We start from the raw sequence: 24,578 nt of genomic DNA on the forward strand, positions 1-24,578 counted from the left end.
CAAGCCAAGATTTAACTTCCTACAGAGTTGGGATGTCATTTCCTATGAGTAGTATATCATCCACATACAGTACCAAAAAGCTAACTATGCTCCCACTAGCCTTGACATATACACAAGATTCATCTTCAATCCTTGAAAAGCCAAACTCTTTGACTTTCTCATCGAAGCAAAGATTCCATCTGTGAGGTGCTTGTTTCAATCCATAGATGGATTTCTCAATCTTACACACTATATTAGGGTACTCTTTATTGACAAAACCCTCTAGATGACTCATGTAAACATCCTCAGCAAACTTTCCATTAAGAAAAGCTGTTTTGACATCCATTTGCCATATTTCATAGTCATGAAATGCAGCAATGGCTAACATAACCCTAATAGACTTAATCTTGGCTACTGGTGAAAATGTCTCATCATAATTAACTCCCGGAGTTTGCGAAAAGCCCTTTGTAACCAGTCGTGCCTTGTAAGTGTGTACATTACCATCCATGCCGTTCTTCTTCTTGAAGATCCATTTGCACCCAACTGTCTTACGACCTAGTACGTTGTCAACCAAGTTCCAAACTTGATTGTCATACATGGACTGTATCTTGCTGTCCAACGCCTTTTTCCATTTTGCAGACTCAGGGTCTGTCATGGCTTTTGCATAGCTGTTAGGTTCATCCAGACCTACCAGTGTCTCATCAACGATAAGTGTATCACTTTCTGTAGTAATATGGAAACAATAGTAATGCTTAGGTGCATTCCTTACCCTTTTGGAACGCCGCAGAGGTACAGACTCGTCAATTGGCTCAACAGGAGTTTCCTCCTCAGGTTGAGTGCTAGGGTTTGAATTTCCTTCACCGCTTGACTCTTGAATTTCTTCAAGGTCAATTTGCCTCCCACTGTTTCCTTGGCTTATGAACTCTCTCTCTCTCTCTCTCTCTCTCTCTCAAGACACCCCTCCTTGCTACAAAGACCACATTCTCATTGGTTCTGTAGAAGAGGTAACCAAAGGATTTATGTGGGTAGCCGATGAAAATACACCTCTCACTCTGAGGTTCGAGCTTATCGTTATTTTTGTGTCTCACGAAATCCTCACAACCCCAAATCTTGATGTGGTCTAGACTGGTTACTTTTCCAGTCCACATGTCGTGAGGTGTTTTGGCAACCTTCTTTTTATGGACTAGGTTAAGGATATGGGCGGCAGTCTCAAAGGCATACCCCCAAAATGAGATTGGTAGAAAAGCTCGATTCATCATGGAACGAACCATATCCAACAAGGTTTGATTACGCCTCTCAGCCACACCATTCAACTATGGTGTCCTGGGAGGTATCAATTGTGAGACAATCTCACATTCTTTAAGATAGTCGAGGAACTATGTACTAAGATACTCACCACCTTGATCGGATCGAAGCATCTTAATGTTCCTGCCCAATTGATTCTCGACTTCCTGTTTAAACTCTTTAAACCTCTCGAGTCTCTGACTTATGCTTGATTAAGTAGACATAACCATATCTACTATAATCATCAGTAAAAGTAAAATAACAACGATTAGCATCCCTTGTGGCAGTTTTCAAGGGTCCACACACATCCGTGTGTACAAGATCCAACAAACCTTCACCCCTGTCACAAGAACCATTGAAGGGTGACTTTTTCATTTTCCATTCACAACTATCATCTGACTTTAGGTCAAATGACTCCAAGACTCCATCCTTTTGGAGTTGGCCTGTGCATTTTGTGCTCACATGTCCAAGATGATAGTGCCATAATGATGGTTTATCCAAGCTATTATTATCAACAGAATCAATACACAACAAATTATTTCATAAGTTATCTACAACAGACACAGCTTCATACTCACCATCACAAGGTAATGCTTTAAAATAAAGAACATTATTAAAGAAAGCATTTATTGCACCAATTTCATTATCAAAAGAAAAGCTAAACCCTTGTTTGTACAAAGCATGAAAGGAAATAATATTTCTTGCCATTTTTGGCGAATAACAACATTTATTCTAATCTAAACCCACTACTTAGCAACAAAGAATAAACTCCAATCTTGGTGATAGGTGAAGCTTTCCTATTCCCCATGATCAAGTTTATCTTTCCATCCTCCATATTATCACTTCTTCTTAGTCCCTACAAATCAGAACATATATAAATACCACAACTGGTATCAAGGACCCAAGAGTTAGAATAGGGTGAGTTATTAGATAATATAGTGTAAATACCTGCATGGTTGGGTTTAAGTTTCCCATCCTTCACATCTTGTTGGTACTTTGGGCAGTTCCGCTTCTAGTGCGACTTTTCATGGCAATAGAATCATTTAGCCTCTTTTGGGTTAGAAGAAGGAGTGACGAAACCTTTCTTGGTTCCACTTGAGGAGGAGCCATCAAGGGTCTTACCCTTGTAACCCTTCTAAGGGTTCTTCCTCTCCTTCCCTTTACTTTTCCCAATTGCTAGGACAGGGGCGGAGTTTGGAGTAGGAGGAGGAGTGGTAACAACCGACTTACCCTTAAGACCACTTTCGACGGTCTTCAAGAGTCCTTGAAGTTTTCTGAGTGTGAGTTCTTCCTTATTCATGCGGTATGTCATGCGGAATTGATCATAACACGAGGGTAAGGGGTGCAAAATGATATCTATTTCAAGCTCCTCAGGGTAGTTCACATTAAGCTTCAGCAAAAGGTCCACATACCTATTCATTTTCTATATGTGGCCTGTGATGGGTTCACCATCCTTTATGCGATTTGTTATCATGGAGGAAATGATTTCATACCTCTCTTGACAAGCACTTTGATGGTATATTTCCATCAAATCTTGGTGCATCTCAAAAGGGTAGTAGTCCTTATAGGACTTTTGGAGTTCAACTTTCATGGTGTCCATCATGATGCATGCCACTTTGGTGGCATCTCTTTCATGAGTCTGGAAGTCAGCGATCTCCTGGGGAGTAGCAGTGGACTCATCGATCTCCTTTAGCTCCTTATCGAGAACATATTCCTTCTCCTCGTAGCGAGTCACCATCCTGATGTTCCGGAACCATTCCATGAAGTTGGAACCATCGAAAATATGACCCTCCCACATAGATTCATGAGGGAAAAGGAGCCAGTAGGGTTTGAGCCAGAAACAGCATTGTTGGAAGACATCTGAAAAGAAGAAAAGACAAGTTTAGTTTAGATATAAAGATAGTCCTTAATAAAACACCCAAATGTAATATTAAGGCTAGGACCCAATCAATATATATTATAACTTAGAAGAGGGATGTTGTAATCTAAGCTATAACATATTTGAAACATAGGTGAATGACGATTCACCAATTTCCACCATGAAAAGAAAATATAAAATATTAAGTTTTTAATTGGTTCTTAGAAATTCCTAGATTCTTTTGAGATTCAATGAACTTTTCAAAGGCATGTTTCAATCTCGAGTGTGACCTCCAATTTTTGTGATTGGGATGTCGAGGACCACAAAACAAGGTGTGAAGTAACCATGCAAATCACTTGGTACCCTTAATGTTTATCACTCAATCGATGTGCCGGTTAACCACACGTGCTCCACCGACCTATAATAAACCTTAAGTCACCCTTTACCTACCTTGTTAAGTCCAAGTTAGTGTGCCGGTTAACCACACACACTCCACTAACGACTTAAACAAAGTGTAAAGTGTAATTTCATGGATTAGCACCTTATTCACATTTTCCTAAAGTAACTAAGATTGGGAATTTAATAAAACATTTAGTTACTTTATCAAAATCATTATAATTTTAATGAGAATTTTATAAGTCCATGTCCTACCCGTTCGGCTAACGACGCTCCAGCGATCAAGGAAGTGGTGGGTGAGAGTGGACACCCATTAAGCTGCCATTTTATAGGCAACAACCTTATACCCCCCTTATAGACCGGCTTCGTGAATGAGGCCTACTAACGGTAAAACGGCTTCATGGCCGACTTTGTGAATGAGGTCTTACATGTTCCAAAACTTGAGGGCAAGTTTTGTAACTTTACAAAACTATTCAATTCATAACTTATGAGTTATTAAAATGAAGACTCTTCATTTTTGTAACTTATGTGTTCTTTTAATGAATTTAATACAAAGTGACTTTTGGTTATCCATAACTTGAGGACAAGTTATGGACTCCATTAAAACACATAAAGATCATGAATTAAGCATTAAACAAGTAATTCCTATGATCTCCTAAACTCATAAGAACATGAACATTCATATCAACAATTTCAAGAATCATAAATAAACTATATAAAACTTGAAATTTTGATAATAGCCATTGAAAATGGATTAGCATAACCATTACACCATCTAAAACAAGTTTTACAACACCAAAACAGTTTAGGGTAATGTTTCTAGTCCATTTCCAGCAGCTAGGCTCCAAACACTACTCACTGGATGACAAACTCGTCGAGTTCATCAAGGAACTCGTCGAGTTCAAGCAATAACACATAAACTCGGCGAGTTTTTTGTCCAGAACTTGTCGAGTTTTATTGTCTGGACCGTTTTTGGCTTTTGAAAAAACTAGTTTGCATCAAGTATCAAATAAACAAGCCTAGGCTCTGATACCACTGAAGGGTTTTGAGCATTCTAACACTTCCTAAGTGTACATGCAACCCTAGAAACCTTGGATCTATGTTTGAATAAGATACATGCAAAATTCGATTTCCAAGGTTCATAATCCTATCTAGCATACATGGTAACTTTTAAACATAAAAGATAGCTAGAATTACATACCTTGTAGTTGATTTGATTCTTTGAAAACCTTGTGATGCCTCAAATGTCTCACACAACATCAAATGCTTTTGGAATGACTTTGAGAGAATTGTATAACACTTGTAATCAGCTTGCCCTCACTCTTGCTTCTAGTGACCGGTTTTGGTGAGCTTCATATCCTTTATATAGTGTTGTGCATTAGGGTTACACCATGTAAACCCCAATTTATCATGACTCTTCATTTCCATGACCCATGGGTTTGTAACTCCCACAGAGCATCCTATGAACCTTAGCCCAACTTGATAATCCATGGAGCATTTAGCCCACTATACAAGTTATGGATGATTTACATAATCAACCCATATATTTAATTAGTCATCTTTTGATCACTTAATTAATTCTAAATTAATTCTTGATCAATACTAATTAAATAATATTATTAATACATTAGAACTTATAATATATTAATAAACCATAAGTGTTAATTCTATCATTTTAGTTAATCCAAATGCTTGATGCCATGCAACCCAAATGCACCATGTCAGGTCGGGTCAAGTACATACCAAATATAGTTATGGACTTAGACACCTTATCCAACAAAACTAACCCCCTGATCTGATCCATACTCCCGGATCTGAAACTAACCTCTTAATCTGATCCATATTCCCAGATCTAAAACTGTGCCCAATCCATACTCCCGGACTATGGACAATTAAATGTCTTAATCCATACTCCTAGATTTAATAACAAGTTTATCCTCTTCGCCATTTTGTCTCATTATCCAACTCATCTTTTATCACACACCAACTATCTCATCAACCCATGTACTACCTAACATATTTGTAGATACAAAATACATATACAGTTTAACTCATTTAAAAACTATATAAGACATCCATTCCATGTACTACCCAACATATTTGTATATACAAAATACACATACATATTTATGTGTTAGAAGAAAGTAACTACACACTCGCACAAAACATTTACTTAATACATTCAAACAATACTTGTATTAAAATCGTGTTTATGAAAGAGACTATACACTCACTTGATAAGACGATTATCAGACAGCACTACGGCTCTTCAAGCAGTATGCTTCAATGAAACCGAGATATCTTTACACACCGACTTCCCGAGGGCAGAGCTTCGGCTAGAAAACTCTTTTCTTCTCGGGATCTTCGAGGCTTCGAACTCACTGCGGGTCTCGGGAAGATATCGGGGCTTCGGGGGTACTTTAAGACAGCTAGAGAGGGTATCGGAAGTGAGAGAGTGAAGGAATTAGCAACCAAACCCGACTGCCTTCGGTTTCTTTTTATAGGGCTGAAAATTCAGTTTTCACGTCGTGAACCCTTATTTCACGTCGTGGGCTTGGTCAGGCATAGGTCATTGCATTCGTCATCAGTCCACTTGCTCTGTCGGGCTCAAGAAGGCTCCAGAATTTAGTTCATGTCGTGAACACTAATTTCCCATCGTGGTCTCTGACACATCTTTTGGGTTCGCGCCCCAAACTTCAGAAATTCATAACTTTCGTATATGAGCTCCGTTTTCGACGTTATTTATATCGACACGTAAGAGAGATTATGCTCTACAACTTTCATTTAGACTTCATTGGCTAATTTTGAATTTATTTTTATAATTTTTTTATTATATTATTTTTAGTAGGCCAGGACAAGAAAAGTCCGCTACTAAATCATAACTTCTTCATCCGACGTCCGTTTTCGTCTATCTTTTTACTGTTACACTCCTATCAACGAGACCTTCGATTCTCGTTTAGATTGTTTCGGCTAAAAATCACTTCATCGTAAATTCACTTTTAAGTCGCGATGTGTCGTGCCGGTTCTTTCGTGAAACTTCGACAGGTCATAACTTTTTCGTTATAACTCGGATTTCGGCATTCTTTATATATCTGGAATCCTTGTCACGACCACTACAACTTAGTTAAGATTATTCATTCTAAAACATATTCTATCAAAAAATCATTTTTAACGCTTATCGTCTCTAAATTGACTAGCTCTGATCTACAGGCGTTAAAAACATCATCTGTATAAAATAAGTGAAAAATATTCAAAAAATTGCCATTACTCACAACAAGCCCTGTGAACACTTTATCATGTGTGGCTTTTAAAAACTCTAAATGCAAGATTTCCATGACTTAAAGAAATATGAAAGGTGATAAAGGGTCTCCTTAACGTAATCCTCTATAAAACTGAAATTCATCCATATGAGAAGAGTGTAACCAACCCTGAATCAAACCCCTCCATGTAGTACTGAAACCTTTTTTTTTCAAAAACAACATCCGAAAAAATCACATTTGATAGAATCATATTCTTTTTCAAAGTCCGCTTTAAAACTCCACAACTAGAAAAGACCCTTTTACGGCGCGCAATCCACGACACTCAGTGATTTATGTTACGCAAAAGAGAGTGACCTTAAAATGGTGTCCTTTCTTCAAAAAATTTAAGCATTTAGGTCATGCATTATTGCGTGCCCTTAAATTAGTGTCTAAAAGAAAAAAAAATCAAAAACACGGAGGACGCTTTATATTAAACGTGCGTCCTCTATAACCGTCGCCTTTTTAATTTTAATGAGACGCATGCTTGTTTCAAAAATAGAGGTATCTGCTAAAATGTCTAGGGCTATTCAAATAAAGATCAAAACACTCACTGGTCATCACTCAATGCACTCTCTACAATCTATCGTCGAGTCACCTTGCAGACAACGTCTTCTCTGCAATGTTAGGTTACTTCTCTTCCGGCTGACTTCGCCTCACCTACGAGCTTTGGCCCTCCTACCATCGTTGGAGACTGTTCAATTTTACGTGCCTTAGGTCCGATTAAGGTATTGGAGATGTCACTTGAGCTTGGTGTTCCTGCTGAAATGATTCAGGCAAAGTCAACTTCCCCGGTTGGCCAAAGATCCAAGTAACAGAAGAGCAAGAGCAAAAGAAAGTCGACACAAGGGGAAGAAGCTCCTGGTATCCATGAAATCGATGATAAATTGAATACATTCAAGGGTTTCTTAACTTCTGAAGCTTCTCAAGTTGAACACAAGGTAACATTTCAAGAAAACCGATGCTCTTAGTTGGGTTTTCTCCTCATGTATATGCTTGCACTTAGTTGGGTTTTCTCCTCCGATTTGTCGATTATAGCTGCTTTTTTCATGGTTTCGTCTTGTGTAAACTTCCATGGGAGGTGAATGAACTCAATGTCTATAAAGTTCAACTCTTTAGCAAACATGCTCCACATCTCTTTCTTGTTCAACATTGAGTTCTTTTAGCTGATTTAGGGTTTCTTTATTCTTCACAACAACCTTAAAAAAGTACAATGTTACTATTATGATATTTTGGAAAATGGATGTTCATTATTTTTAATGAGCTCAAAGACATACTTGTTCAGGTCTTAGTACTTCTACACTTGTTTCAACAAGAGGACGATGCAAAACAGGAAGTTGAGGATCACCTACAACCTTCTCTATTTCTCTAGAAGTCATGCCTAACATAGAAATGAGAATAAAATAGAAATGAGAATAAAAGACAGTCGAAATAATAATCAAATACTTCAAAATATTATACCTTTTCATTGATAATCGAGTTTTCTCCATGCAAGATGAAATAAAAAGAAAGGATATAGGAACACAGAATCATTTCAACAATCTCTAATTAATTTTAGCTCTTCCTACTTACTAAAGCCTAGGTTCTCCTGTTTGTGTAGCTTCTAGTACGAAATATGTTCCAGCTGCTGCAGCCTCAAAGGTTGACAGAGAAGCAGTTTATGCTATAAATTACGCTGATATTCCACATACTCAGATAAGAAGAGGTATCTATCTATCTATCTATTTTTAAGGGTACATATTTTTTATTTTTCATTTTCTGTTGTGTCATATAAAGATGCGGGTCTTGGGTGCACATGTGTTATAAGAAAGAAACATTTTTTACTTTCTTGTCCTTTTAAATAGATATCTATCAAATGAATAGATGGAAATAGATAAGGGCAATTCAGTAAATAGATATGAAAAATATTATACTTGTGCTAATGGTGATATTCTTGGACTCACACCACCTTCATGCTCCATGTGTGCTATAGTGCATGCAATTCTCATCTCTCTACATTTAAAAAGAACTCATCACAAGCAGAAGAAAACTATCATTTTGCAAGAAAAAAATAAAAATAAAACAAACTTTAGTGTTTCTCCACCAAAAATAGCTGCTAAAAACAAGTCATCATGTTTCAGTGCCAACCTACTCTGTCACACATATAGAGCAAGTAGCCAATTATCAGTACATTAGTTCCCGTAGGCTGCTATTGAAAATGGCATAATCGTGTTTTCACATAAGTATCATTACCTATATCATTGCACCAGGAAGATCGTTTGTCCAGTGGAGTCCCAAGCAACTTACCACAAAATCAACAGAACTTTAACACCACAAATAACAATCCAAGTAAAAGTTGTAAAACTAAAACTTATGATATATATATATATATATATATATATATATATATATATATATATATATATATATATATATATATATAGATAACATTTGTATAAAAAGTGAAGGAAACTCCCCACCCATACCCTCCATACAAATAAATTACTTATGTTCTAAAAAAAACTTATATTAATATTTAGGCTATAATATCTTAAATTTATTAGCCCATACATCGCAATGCCCGGGCCCAACCCAACTAATCAAATAGAAAGTAAACCTTTATTTGTTAAGAATCATTAGCAGTCGAATTGCTCCAATATTTGGCCTCTCTTGTATAATTTATTTCTTTAGGAACTTGTATTGCATTTTTATTAATGGCTAATAAACAATGAGTATGAAAAGTATCATATCTTCGTTCGATACTTCAAACTTGGTAATTATGAAGCTTTGTTACTCTTTGTGGACATTAAATAAAATGTGCAAAATTAGATTTTTCAATATGCGAATGAAAGTAGTTAAAATGAAGTTTTGTAAGACTCAACCCAATGTAAAATGACTATTTTGCCCTTACTCTTAAATTTATAATTACTATATTGCAATATTAACTTTATATCATTAATCAAGACACAGAACTTCATTTTACAGACAAAAAAACATAAAAAAAGGCAGGGACGAAGTTGTAATTTTACCTTCTCTTCCTTAAAGGAATATCTGCTTCCTAGATCAGTCTGATGTGGATATTTGGTTGAGACTAGGATCAGTCTTGTGAGAATTTGTTTTTGGCTTAATAAAGCATCTTTAGCTTCTCCTTCTTGCTCCAACTGATGTAACTCCTCTTTTAAAGATCGAATTTGATTTTGATATGCATTGATAAGGGAGTTTTCATCATTGATCTGAAAATATAATGTTTTACTTTCAAAACTCTTGATTACACATTTAACTCTCCAATGAAAATAATTCAAATGCTCATAACCTTATTTTGTGCTACTTGAATTTCAATGTGTTTTTCATAATGTGCAAATTTTAATGTGTTGTGTGTCTCCTCTGAATTGCTTGAAAAGGGAGTAACAGTGCAAATAAGCTGAAATAATAAATAAATAAATAAATAAAATATATATGGGCATTAAATAATAAATATGGAAGTTGCATAAAAGACTTACAGATACACTTCCATGACCACTTACAGAAGACACAAGAAGTCTTGTAAATTTTGAGTCTCTGTATGGTATATGAGTAGCCATCCCATCTAATAGTTTTGATATAACCTTTGACAATTTATTATTTATCACAAATCTTGTTTCCTTTTTTACCCTTGGAGACTATACTGATAAAATAATCAGAATGATTGAAGACTTACAGTTCCAAGAATTAGCAGCCTTTTATTTATGTAGGCCCCTTCTGTCACACCCCAAAACCGGTAACGGTGGAATACAAACTGGGGTGGAGGACGTCATGTACAATATCATAACAATTGCATAATAGTAAAAACAAGCGACAACAACCATTGCATATATATAGTAAATTTAATTACAAACGTGTTGTGTAAAGTTTAATAAACACCAAAAGTATAACAAAATGAAAGATGGGTCTTGTATGTGCTCCATCTTCTCCAAAAGTTGCACCTGTACCTGTCTATCTTTGACCTGAGGATACAAGTTATTTTGAAAACGAATATCAGCATAAAACTGGTGAGTTCATAAGAATTTAGTATCTTTGTTGTATAAAAGTGTTTACAAAACTTATAGAATAAAAACTGAAATTTATGTTTATAAGTAGTAGAAATCCCTAGAAAATCCTATATTTTCTAGAAAAGTACTTTGTAAGTTAAATCCTTTGAGTTATGTGTAAGCATTATCATTGAAAACCTTCATTTGTAAAAGTACGGTAATAAATCTCATGTGAGTAGCATAGGTGAAGAAAAGTTATGCCTGTGAACAATAGTAGTGGTGCAAACTTCCATTAGTATTAGATATTTACTTACTTCGGGATGTTAGCATAGACTTAAGTCTTAGTGTTTTAATTTGGATAAAGGTGTAACCCCCCAGGTGACCAGACTGAAGTGATAATAGAGAACCTGATGACCTTCCCGGTCATGCGTAGTGTAGTGAGGTAGTGCCACCCCTGGCCTAGTCGGCTCGAACTGTAGCTAGTAGTTGGGATGTAATAGTGTCTGCCCCTTATAGATCTATACATGTAGTGTTGCCTTCCGTCGGGAAAGCCCTGGTCACATGGTGTAAGCGCAGTAGAGTGTCTTATAGGGGGTTAGTGTGCTATACTCTGGATTCGTGTATTCTTCGGTGTTATCGTATAATAGTCTGTTGTATAGTTCAAAGAGTGTTCTCTTATACGTGTATTAACTTGTAATAATAGTCGTTATAGTGAGTATAGTAGTAGTAGAGATAACGAGTAGTAGTCTTAGTTATACCTATTATAGCTAACTAGAGTGTATGATTTCCTGCCTTTGAAAAACAAAGGTATTGAGTGAGATGAAGACTTTCATATCTAACACAAATATACATGATATATAACTAAGAAATCAACGACAGTCGGACAGATAACAACTACCCTAAGACCACATCAAACAAGAACAAGAAATAAGGCGACCTATCGGTCCTAAGTCCTTCAAGCCCTACTTATATAAATATATCAATGTAGATATATTTTAAAAATAAAAGTAATTTAAACACAGTTTTAAAAGCAGTTTAATAACAATTTAATCTTAAAAATGCATTTGATAATCAACTAAAATAGTTTTATTTGAAAGCTGCTAAAAGTGTAGGAAAAATCCCTTTTTAATGATAATTTGTGAATCACATATGATTTAATAATAAAAACTTGTAGAATTTATACTTGTATCCCTCTCCCCCCCCCTAAAACATGTAAAAACATTTAAAAAGGTTCATTAAGGGGTATGAACTCACCTAAAATGAGTAGATCGTGTGAAAGTGTCGGATGAGCGTTTGGTGTCAAGTAAAGACTTGTACACCCTTTATGACCCTAGTAACATATGAAGACATATGTTTACAAGTAATTAGTGATTTAAACTCTAATTAACCACATGTAGGCATCCTAATGTGATTAAAGGTCTTATGGTTGAGTGCTAGAAGGCTAATGGGTTGCAAGGAAAGAGTATAAGACCTCACCATGGAGTTTACTCTTCTAAAACTCAGCTTAAGTGAGTTTACGGTTGGGAGACCTCATCCCCCATGAGTTTACAACCGTAAACTCATGGGAGGAGTGTAAGTGAGTGGTTTCAAGCCTTTTGTGGTTCTAGAAGTGATTGTAAGGTAATATACAAGGCAATACAGGTGTTTAAGGTCAAAGGAGGGTACTCACTTGGAGTTTAAGGTCCAAGGACCACTCCTTGGGAGTTTACGGCCGTAAATGCCATGGTTTATGGTAGTAAACTCTTGTGCACTCTCCAATCTTCGATTTTGAGGTCCATGGCTCATTCCTAACAAGTTCTAGTGAGGGTGTAAGGCTTTTTAGGGGTTTAAAGGGTCATTAGGCATGGTTTAAGGGAGTTTACGGTCTAAGCATATGCTTGGGCCGTAAACTCTTGTTTTCCCTTCATGTGACAAGATTTAGGTGTTCCAAGTCCGAAATAGCAAGTCCCTAAGCCATATCTTAAGTCTAAATGTGGTTTGGAAGTGTTTTGCGCTTGATTTGCAAGATTAGAGGGTGTTTACGGTCTAAGCATGTGCTTGGACCGTAAACCCTCTTTCAAGCCCTAAAAATTGTTCATTCAAGGTTCAAACACTTCTAGATTATGTCCACAACTAGTTTCTAAGCTTAAATGGAAGAAATTTGGGACTTTTGGCATCTTTTTATGGGTTTACGGCCTAAGGAGGTTCTTAGGCCGTAAACTCCTCCTTTTCAGCCTTTAAGATCGATTTTTGGGTTAAAACACAACTCAATGCTGTCTAGAACAAGTTAGGGTAAGAGAACTTACGTTTTGGAGGCGGAAACTTGCGGTTTTTGGATGAAATCGGACTTGAGGAGAGAGAGTAGAGAGAGAAAGTGGGTCTAGTGTGGTAAAAGCTTTCTATGTGATGCCCACCCTCCTTTATATAATGCTTGGGTGTTGTACCCGATATTCGACTACCTGATACTTATATTTAACGAGGTTTAAACTTTTTACCCGGTTAAATGGTCGTAATAAAAATAAACTTTTTCCAACTAAATGGAAATGAAATTTACGAGTTTTATTTATTTTGTTATGACAATATTAACATAAAATACAAATAAAATAAAACATTTATTTATTTTTCGACCCTAAATTAACGAAACTTTTATAAAATAGAATATTCTATTTAACGGAAACGGGTTATAATGACGGAAACAATTTTGGGTTGTCACATCATCCCCCCATTAAGGGAATTTCGTCCCAAAATTTAGAATTCAAACAGTTAAATTATTACAGTACTACTAAGCAAAGAGATGGGGATATTTGAATTTCATTTGATCCTCGCGCTCCCAAGTGAACTCCGATCCTCATTTGGCGTTCCATTGAACCTTCAGAATTGGGATGCGACTTTGTTTCGTTCGTTTTACTTCTCGGTCCATAATCTCTGCAGGCTCTTCCATGAAGTTGAGGTTCTCGTTGACTTCGATCTCGTCGAGTGGGATAACGAGAGTCTCGTCGGACAGGCATTTCTTCAAGTTTGAGACATGGAAGGTAGGATGTACGTTACTTAGCTCGTGGGGTAGATTGAGTTTGTAAGCTACGGGGCCAATTCTAGCGAGTATCTCAAAAGGCCCTATGTACCTTGGGATTAGCTTTCCACGCTTTCCAAAGCGTATCGTGCCCTTCCAGGGTGAGACTTTCAAAAGGACATGGTCTCCCACCTGGAATTCCAAAGGTTTTCTTCGTTTATCTGCGTAGCTTTTCTGTCGATCCCTAGCAGCTTTTAATCGTTCGCGAATCTGTACAATCTTTTCGGTCGTTTCTCTGATAATCTCCAGACCTGTGAGAGCGCTGTCAGGAACTCGTCCTTTAGCTAACTGAGTGTCACCCACTTCAGCCCAGTACATAGGGGATCTGCACTTCCGGCCGTAGAGGGCTTCAAATGGAGCTGCCTTGATGCTCGTATGATAACTATTGTTGTAGGAAAACTCCACCAGGGGTAAGTGTGTATCCCACGCCTTACCAAATTCAATCACACAGGCTCGCAACATATCCTATAAGGTTTGGATCGTCCTCTCACTTTGTCCGTCAGTCTGCGGATGGTAGACTGTACTCATGTCTAGCCTCGTCCCTAATGCTTTTTGTAGTGATTGCCAAAATCTCGAAGTAAACCTACTATCTCTATCAGAGATAATAGATACAGGGACACCATGTAGTCGTACTATCTCCTTAATGTATGTTCTTGGGAGTTTCTCCATATTGTCTGTTTCTTTGATGGGTAGGAAGTGCGCGGACTTGGTCAATCTGTCGACGATGACCCAAATGGTATCCAACCCACCCGTTGTCTTGGGTAGCTTGGTTATGAAATCCATGGTGATCCGCTCCCACGTCCACTCCGGTATCTCCGGTTGTTGGAGAAGACCTGATGGCTTCTGGTATTCGACCTTGACCTTTGCGCAAGTAAGGCACTTACTCACGAAGGTAACAATCTCTGCTTTCATGTTAGGCCACCAGTATAGCTTTCTGAGATCTAGATACATCTTATCTGAACCTGGGTGAACGGAGTATCGAGTGTTGTGTGCTTCCTTCATGACCAACTCTATGAAACCATCGTGGCGCGGAGTCCAGATTCGGTCCATAAGATAATAGGCTCCGTCACCCTTGACCTCCAAGTTCTTATCCATTCCACGCAGGGATTCTCCCACCACATTCTCAGGCTTTAAGACTTCGAGCTGAGCCTTCTTAATCTGTGCGGATAGGTGTGAATGGATAGTCATTGTTAATGACTTGACTCTTCGATCGGAATACTCTTTTCTACTTAGGGCGTATGCTACTACATTGATTTTCCCCGGGTGATAACGAATTTCGCAGTCGTAATCGTTGAGTAGTTCGACCCATCGTCGTTGTCTCATGTTGAGCTCTTTCTGGTTCAGTATGTGCTGGAGGCTTTTATGATCAGTGTATATTATGCTCTTCGTTCCACACAAGTAATGTCTCCAGATCTGTAGAGCGAATACAACCGCCCCTAACTCGAGGTCGTGGGTGGTGTAGTCAACCTCATGTGTCTTCAGCTGTCTTCAGGCATAGGCGATGACCTTACCTCGTTGCATCAAGACACAACCGAGCCCTTGGTTCAATGCATCGCAATATACTACAAAATCTTCTGTCCCTTGGGAAGGGATAATTGGTGCGGTGCATAGAGCTCGCTTTAGGGTCTGGAATGCCTTCTCCTGCTTCTCTCCCCAGTCGAATGTTATGCCTTTCTGTGTCAACACGGTGAGAGGTTTCACAATTCGAGAGAAGTTATGAATGAATCTGCAGTAGTAGCCAGCGAGGCCTAGAAATTGACAAATTCCTGTAGGCGTCTTCGGTGCTAACCTGTTCTCAATGGCTTTAATCTTGGATGGATCCACGTGGATTCCTTCTTTACTAACCACGTGTCCTAAGAATTCAACTCTTCGGATCCAACATTCGCACTTAGAGAACTTCGCGTATAACTTCTCCGATCGCAGGGTTTCCAAGACTCGTCGTAGATGGTTCCTGTGTTCTTCCTCGCTCCGAGAGTAGACAAGTATATCATCAATAAAGACGATGACGAACCGATCTAAGTACAGACGACACACCCTATTCATCAAGTCCATGAACACTGCGGGTGCGTTAGTCAGTCCAAAGGGCATCACTACGAACTCGTAGTGCCCGTAACGAGTTCAGAAGGCTGTCTTCGGAACATCCTCCTCAAGCACTCGTAACTGGTAATACCCGGACCTAAGATCAATCTTGGAGAAGTGACTCGCCCCTTGTAGTTGGTCGAATAGGTCGTCGATACGGGAAAGAGGGTAGCGATTTTTGACCGTGAGTTTATTGAGTTCCCTATAATCGATGCACATACGGAATGATCATTCCTTCTTCTTCACGAACAAGACCGGAGCTCTCCAGGTTGAGAAGCTCGGTCTTATAAAGCCCTTGCTGAGCAGCTCATTAAGTTGACCGGATAGTTCTTGCATCTCGGCAGGCGCTAAACGATAGGGCGACTTAGCTACGGGGGTAGCTCCTAGGACTAGGTCGATTCTAAACTCAACCTGACGTTTAGGAGGTAAACCTGGAAGGTCCTCTGGAAAGACGTCAAGGAAATCGCACACAACAGGGATGTCTTTTAGATCTCTCGCTTTCTGGCTTGTGTCGAAGACGTGTGCAAGAAAGGCGCGGTATTCCTTACGCAAGTATTTCTGGGCTTGAATACTTGAGATGATACGAAGGCTCGTACCGGGTTTGTCCCCGTAGATTAACAGAGTTTCGTGATTCGGTGGATTTAGGCGGATAGCTTTGTCTAAGCATAGAATATCAGCACGATGAAGACTCAACCAGTCCATGCCAACAATGACATCGAAACTCTTGATCGAGACTAGTATGAGATCGATTGGGAATGAATGATCATCTAAAGTGAGGGTACAACCTATGTAAATTTCGTTAGAGCTTTCGGTCTTTCCGTTAGCCATTTCTACGACGAATGTTTCTTTTAGTGGTTGTGGGGATTGTTTAAGTAAGTGTTTAAAGTTTTGGTTTATGAAGCTTCTTTCTGCATCACTATCGAATAAGACACAGGCATAAGAGTTGTTGAGAAGGAACGTACCCGTGACTACTGCGGGATTCGCTACTGCTTCGTTGTGGCCAATAGCGAGTAGTCTTCCTGCTCCTCCCGCATTCCCAGCCTTCGGATAGTTTTTCTTGAAATGGCCAGCTTCACCGCAGCCATAACAGGTCTGGGTCACTCCCGAACTGGGAACTTGCGAGATAGCTTTGGTTTGGGCTCTGCAAAACCGGACAGTATGGCCCTTCCGGCCGCAGTTGGTGCATTGCAATTCACGGCAGGGGCCGTTGTGATGAAAGGGGCACTTGGGGCACTTGGGCAGGTTCCTAACATAGGCTTTTGCTGGTGCAGGGGTAGCAGGAGTGGTGGCAGCATGGACAGCCACGATCTGTTGGTTTTTGGAAGAAGATTGAGTCTTCTTGCCCTTCTTCTGATCCCCACGCTTCCTCTTGTTGCCGGAAGATTTGGGTGGTGCGGTGGTATTTGTCGGGGTTGTTGCTGGTGTGGAAGGAACTTGATGATCAATTAACCTCTGGGCCAACTCCTTGGCGCTATCAAAGGTCATAGGACATGAGGCTAGAACTTTTCCTCGATACGGGGGCATTAAACCCCAAATGTATCATTCAATCTTCGTGCTCTCCGAAGGAATCATGTTGGGACACATAGCTGCCTAGTCGCAGAACCTGGCTGTGTAATCTGTTATGTCGGTCCCTTTCATCTTGAGGTTCCAGAGTTCCTCCTCAAGTTTCTGAATTTCTCCCCTAGGGTAGTACTCCCCTCTCATAAGGTCCTTCAGTGTGTCCCAGCCCATGGCATTGGCTGTTACCAAAGAGAGTGCACTGACATGACCGTTCCACCATGTCAGGGCCCTATTAGTGAAGGTGGCAGTAGCGAACTTTATTTTGCTTTCCTCGGGGCATGAGCACATTTCAAAGACAACCTCAGTTCTTTTGAACCCCTGAGACAATGCTAGAATTCCTCCGGTCCCATCGAAGAAAGTGGGTTTGCAGTTCATGAAGTCCTTATAAGTACATCCCTGCGTCCTTTGATGGACTTCACCAAATCTAGAGTTGTCACCGCTCACATCACCAGAGTTCATTTGAGCCATGGCTGCCGTCACAGCTGCGGTCATAGCTGTTTGAAACAGCACTGGATCGAACTGCGGAGGAGGAGGTGGTGGAGAAGGGGTTTGAGTTGCTGGTCTGCCTCTAGTTGGGCGCTTTCAAGGAGGCATCTTTTACTGAAAGTTCATAGAAATGATAGCAATAGTAAGAGTCTATTGCAAGTATGATAAGAGTGTTTCATGGATTAAATCAACATAGTCCAAAAATCAGAGAGAGTGTCATAGCAACAGAGTAGTTAACTGCCAATTACTGGTGTTAATGATGTAATACAAGTTCGGGAAAAGTGACCTAACAGTAGGTCTTACATCAAACCAAAAGGAAAATGTTGGCAGTCTAGAGGCCTAATTAGAGTACTTTCATAGTTAAGAATGTTTACAGACAAGTGCTCTACTGAGCATAGAAGAGAAAAGGCTAGTCCTTAAACAAAAGAGTGAGATGATTTGACATCTTCTACGGGCGACAGGCACCCATTGGGAGAACCCTTAGATCAGCGAGTTGACGCATAACTTCCTGAAGATATCGTTCATGAGCCCTTTGACGTGCTCGGAGTTACCTAACATTGGCTCGGGATGCAGCTAGTTGTTGCTGCAGAGCCTCGTTGGTCCTCCTTTTCCTATCCATAGCTTCTTCAAGATGGCGGATGCGAACAGTGTTGAGGTTTGAGTTGGCATCCACTTCTACAACTCGGCCAATGGTTGCTTGACCTTGCTCGACGTTCTTGGAAATCCTTTCGATCATGATGGGCAGAACTTGGTCTGTTGATCCTCCCTCGCTTATGTTGTAGAAACTTCGGTCTCCATTGTAAGGTAAAGGCTGACCCTGCTCCTCGCTCCATCGATTCAAGGTTATTGCCCACATGGGAGTGGGACCCTAAAATGTCGGACGGGGTTGGGGTTTGGAGCTTCAGGGGGTAGGTTGTTAACTTCTGGCTCAGAGCTGGAGCTATCCAAGAAGCCTTCAACATGGTGATCATCCAAAAGGATCGGGTGATCATCTTCTGACTCCTCATCGAGCCATCCTCCATTGCCTTGGTTTGGATAATACGGATCGTTGGGATGGTGGAAACCAACCATGCTATCTATGCGAGAATGGGGAAAGAAAGGTTAATAGACGTACTAATCTAGGATACTTATAAGATGAATCGTTATTAGTCGACCCAATACTTGCGTAGTGCATACCAATTACATGTAACTGAAGCAAGATAGTCCTTCGAATAAGCAACGCTAACTTCAGATCCCCAATCAAACAAGAACAGGAAATGAAGCAAAGGCCACAGATTCTGAGTCTATAACGCCCTAGTCACATGTAACCGTGGTGTATCCACTTAGCAACTATTGTCCTACCAGTAACGACCCTTTTTGTTTATCACATACGTAGTTAGTAGAATGCAGAATACTCCTATAGTATTCTTGTTCTAACGTTCTTGTGGTAGTGTTGGTGAGTTTTTAGACTTGTTGCAACACCACAATCACTCTTAGGCACATGCTAGTCACTCCTGGAAAAATGTAGTTGATCAAGCTACATCCACCCAGATGTGACTATATGTCTCTAAGCTTAATTGTGTTGTTCAACATTCTTAATACTTTTGTTCTGTTCTAGTATGATACTGACCCTTTTGCAGTGGTGAGTGTGTATATATACTTGATTAAATGTTTTAGTATTTATAAGTATATATTCTTGGTCAGAGTGTTTTAGTCCCGAAGTGTTTATAGTTCATATATCTTTTATAGGTTGATATACTTGATTCACTATAAACAATGCTCTGATACCAATCTGTCACACCCCAAAACCGGTAACGGCGGAATACGTTCTGGGGTGGAGGACGTCATGTACAGTATCATAACAATTGTATAATAGTAAAAACTAGCGACAACAACCATTGCATATATATAGTAAATTTAATTACAAACGTGTTCTGTAAAGTTTAATTACAAACGTGTTCTCCAAAAGCTGCACCTGTACCTGTCTATCTTTAACCAGAGGATACAAGTTATTTTGAAAACGAGTATCAGCATAAAGCTGCTGAGTTCATAAGAATTTAGTGTCTTTGTTGTATAAAAGTGTTTACAAACTTATAGAATAAAAACTGAAATTTATGTTTATAAGTAGTAGAAATTCCTAGAAAATCCTATATTTTCCAGAAAAGTACTTTGTAAGTTAAATCCTTTGAGTTGTGTGTAAGCATTATCATTAAAAACCTTCAGTTGTAAAAGTACGGTAATAAATCTCATGTGAGTAGCATAAGTGAAGAAAAGTTATGTCTGTTAACAATAGTAGTGGTGCAAACTTCCATTAATATTAGATATTTACTTACTTCGGGATGTTAGATTAGACTTAATTCTTAGTGTTTTAATTTGGATAAAGGTATAACCCCCAGGTGACCAGACTGAAGTGATAATAGAGAACCCGATGACCTTCCCGGTCATGCGTAGTGTAGTGAGGTAGTGCCACCCCTGTCCTAGTCGGCTCGAACTGTAGCTAGCAGTCGGGATGTAATAGTGCCTGCCCCGTATAGATCTATACATGTAGTGTTGCCTTCCATCCGGAAAGCCCTGGTCACATGGTGTAAGCGTAGTAGAGTGTCTTATAGGGGGTTAGTGTGTTATACTCTGGATTTGTGTATTCTTCGGTGTTATAGTATAATAGTCTTTTGTATAGTTCATAGAGTGTTCTCTTATACGTGTATTAACTTGTAATAATAGCCGTTATAGTGAGTATAGTAGTAGTAGAGATAACGAGTAGTAGTCTTAGCTATACCTCTTATAGCTAACTAGAGTGTATGATTTCCTGCCTTTGAATAACAAAGGTATCGGGTGAGATGAAGACTTTCATATCTAACACAAATATACATGATATATAACTAAGAAATCAACGACAGTCAGACGGATAACAGCTACCCTAAGACCACATCAAACAAGAACAGGAAATAAGGCGACCTATCGGTCCTAAGTCCTTCAAGCCTTATTTATATAAATATATCAGTGTAGATATATTTTAAAAAAGAAAAGTAATTTAAACACAATTTTAAAAGCATTTTAATAACAATATAATCTTAAAAATGCATTTGATAATCACCTAAAACAGTTTTATTGGAAAGCAGCTAAAAGTGTAGGAAAAATCCCTTTTTAATGATAATTTTTGAATCACATATGATTTAATAATAAAAACTTGTAGAATTTATACTTGTATCCCCCCCCCCCCCAAAAAAAACATGTAAAAACATTTAAAAAGGTTCATTAAGGGGTATGAACTCACCTGAAATGAGTAGATCGGGTGAAAGTATCAGATGAGCGTTTGGTGTCAAGTAAAGACTTGTACAACCTTTATGACCCTAGTAACATATGAAGACATATGTTTACAAGTAATTAGTGATTTAAACTCTAATTAACCACATATAGGCATCCTAATGTGATTAAAGGTCTTATGGTTGAGTGCTAGAAGGCTAATGGGTTGCAAGGAAAGAGTATAAGACCTCACCATGGAGTTTACTCTTCTAAAATTCACCTTAAGTGAGTTTACGGTTGGGAGACCTCATCCCCCATGAGTTTACGGCCGTAAACTCATGGGAGGAGTGTAAGTGAGTGGTTTCAAGCCTTTTGTGGTTCTAGAAGTGATTCTAAGGTAATATACAAGGCTATAGGGGTGTTTAAGGTCAAAGGAGGGTACTCCCTTAGAGTTTACGGTCCAAGGACCTCTCCTTGGGAGTTTACGGCGGTAAACGCCATGGTTTATGGTAGTAAACTCTTGTGCACTCTCCAATCTTCGATTTTGAGGTCCTTGGCTCATTCCTAACAAGTTCTAGTGAGGGTGTAAGGCTTTTTAGGGGTTTAAAGGGTCATTAGGCATGGTTTAAGGGAGTTTACGGTCTAAGCATATGCTTGGGCCGTAAACTCTTGTTTTCCCTTCATATGACAAGATTTAGGTGTTCCAAGTCCGAAATAGCAAGTCCCTAAGCCATATCTTAAGTCTAAATGTGGTTTGGAAGTCTTTTGCGCTTGATTTGCAAGCTTAGAGGGTGTTTATGGTCTAAGCATGTGCTTGGATCGTAAACCCTCTTTCAAGCCCTAAAAATTGTTCATTCAAGGTTCAAACACTTCTAGATTACGTCCACAACTAGTTTCTAAGCTTAAATGGAAGAAATTTGGGACTTTTGGCATCTTTTTATGGGTTTACGGCCTAAGGAGGTTCTTAGGCCGTAAACTCCTCCTTTTTCAGCCTTTAAGATCGATTTTTGGGTTAAAACACAACTCAATGCTGTCTAGAACAAGTTAGGGTAAGAGAACTTACGTTTTGGAGGCGGAAACTTGCGGTTTTTGGATGAAATCGGACTTGAGGAGAGAGAGTAGAGAGAGAAAGTGGGTCTAGTGTGGTAAAAGGTTTCTATGTGATGCCCACCCTCCTTTATATAAGGCTTGGGTGTTGTACTCAGTATTCGACTACCCGATACTTATGTTTAACGAGGTTTAAACTTTTTACCCGGTTAAATGGTCGTAATAAAAATAAACTTTTTCCAACTAAATGGAAATGAAATTTACGAGTTTTATTTATTTTGTTACGACAATATTAACATAAAATACAAATAAAATAAAACATTTAATTATTTGTCGACCCTAAATTAACGGAACTTTTATAAAATAGAATATTCTATTTAACGGAAACGGGTTATAATGACGGAAATAATTTTGGGTTGTCACACCTTCTTTTCTACAAATACTAGTAGTTTCAGCTTTAGAGCTCTCGGTGCCAGCTAGATCTATGAGGTTCTATAAAACTAGTCAAAATGACGATAATACCCCTGGAAATATGTCTAAAATGAGGTTCAGGGGCATACCAGTTGCGACAAGTTGACAGCCTTACCTGGAAATATGTCAAAAATATGTCTAAAATGAGGTTCAGGGGCATACTAGTCAAAATGAAGATAATACCCTCTGTTTGGAAGATATGCAAGCTGCTCATTTATTAGATTATTCAAGTTAGGTTAAATTACAGTTTTCGTCTCTGGGTTATTTAAAGTTTTCTTCTTTTCTTCAACCCTACCTACACACTCTTGCATGTGCACAACATTCTTTGTTTTCTGATCACATAGACTTATCTGTTCACGTTAGCTAGTTTCACCATACATGTTAGCTTTTCTTCTTGGTTCACCCAGAACGTTGATTTTTGCACACATGTTTGCTTTTCTAAAGAAAAGACTAAACTACCCCTAATAAAATGGTATGCTTTGAACTAGTCACCTCCTTTGACTAAAAGTCAGAATTAAACCAACACCCACTCAATCTGTTTTCATATTTTGGTACTCCAAAGTCATGCGTTATTATAATAACATGTTGAGAAAGTAATATGAACAACATGCAATCTTGAACTACAATAAAAAGAAAACAGTGATTTATACTAACAACATGCTGAAAAAGTAATTTACTAAATAAATATATAAATAAAAATACTTGGATGCCGAAAAAGTAATTGATACCCTATATAGTTTTGTTTTTGCACAGTTTTGGTCCCTGCATTAGTTTTGTCTCTGTACAGTTTTGGTCCCTGCATCAGTTTTGGCCTCCGTACAGTTTTTTGTCCCTGTACAGTTTTGGCTTGTTAGTACTTTCTCATCCCTTTTTTGCTTTAATTTGATCATTTATGTCGATTAAATATGTTAAAAAACATAACAAATAGTGGCCAAGACAACCATGAAAAAAAAAACATTCTAAAAACACTACTAAATATTGATGTTAATTATTATAACATAGTTACATAAGGACAAAAAATTTCATTTACTCGTTTTTGTCCCGGTTTTCGAAACCATGTCTTTGAATGTCATAGTTATTGCATCAGCGTGCACATGTATAACAAATACAAATATAAAATTTTATAAAGGATGTTGTATTTCTCATATAACCAAAAAAATACAAAAATGCCCTTGACATGAAATGGGTTAGAATTGGAGTTACAAGAACATGTGAGCTTCAAACAGTTTTTCATCCGTTCCTTCACTAATGTAGTTCATTGCAAGTAATCAATTCTGCAAAAAATAGTTAACAAATTGTCCAACATCTCTTTAAAGAACCCCTAAGTTATTGTAAGCTTCTGCATACTGTTCATGCTAGCAGCAACATCCATTTTACACTAAATTAATATGATTAAAATATAAAAACAATTATAAAAAGAAGAATTTCAAATATTGTTGGATGCTGAGAGATTATATTTACCTGAACTTTGTAGACCACTCCAAGGTTGTTCAAAGACTAGGAGAAATTGGGATTGATTGATAAAGCTAACTTCAAGAGGATAAAAAAAAGTATAATCTATTAAAATTAAACCAACATGTATTTGACATCTGATTGGCCTCGGAACCTTATTTTGTCAAGATTGGCCCATGTACAGTTTTTTTGTCCCTGTACAGTTTTTTTGTCCGTGTATAGTTTTGGCCCTTATACAGTTTTGTTTTTGCAAAGTTTTTATCCTTATACATGCGTAATCGTTGTTTCTTTAAATGGTAAATAATTATGTAGGTTGGAAACAAATATTTAATGGATAAATCATGGATTTCCTCTGGTAGATTATCAAATGCATATGATGAAGGTGTGAATGCTTTTCTAGAGTTTGCACAAAA

At 38.3% G+C, this 24,578-nt stretch overlaps 1 protein-coding gene across 1 annotated transcript; it reads right to left on the minus strand.

Moving 5' to 3' along the window:
- Positions 1-7,536: 7,536 nt before the first annotated feature.
- Positions 7,537-10,373, minus strand: LOC111903495 (kinesin-like protein KIN-7L, chloroplastic). The gene is made up of 7 exons (XM_023899286.1): positions 10,293-10,373; positions 10,106-10,213; positions 9,822-10,025; positions 9,704-9,764; positions 8,091-8,194; positions 7,938-8,012; positions 7,537-7,674 (listed from the first exon to the last, which is right to left on the minus strand). The coding sequence occupies exons 1-7, from the start codon at positions 10,371-10,373 to the stop codon at positions 7,537-7,539; spliced, it is 771 nt and encodes a 256-aa protein (XP_023755054.1).
- Positions 10,374-24,578: the final 14,205 nt, after the last annotated feature.

The sequence above is a fragment of the Lactuca sativa genome, chromosome 4 (genome assembly GCF_002870075.4).
Source record: "Lactuca sativa cultivar Salinas chromosome 4, Lsat_Salinas_v11, whole genome shotgun sequence".
Lineage (NCBI taxonomy): Eukaryota > Viridiplantae > Streptophyta > Magnoliopsida > Asterales > Asteraceae > Lactuca > Lactuca sativa.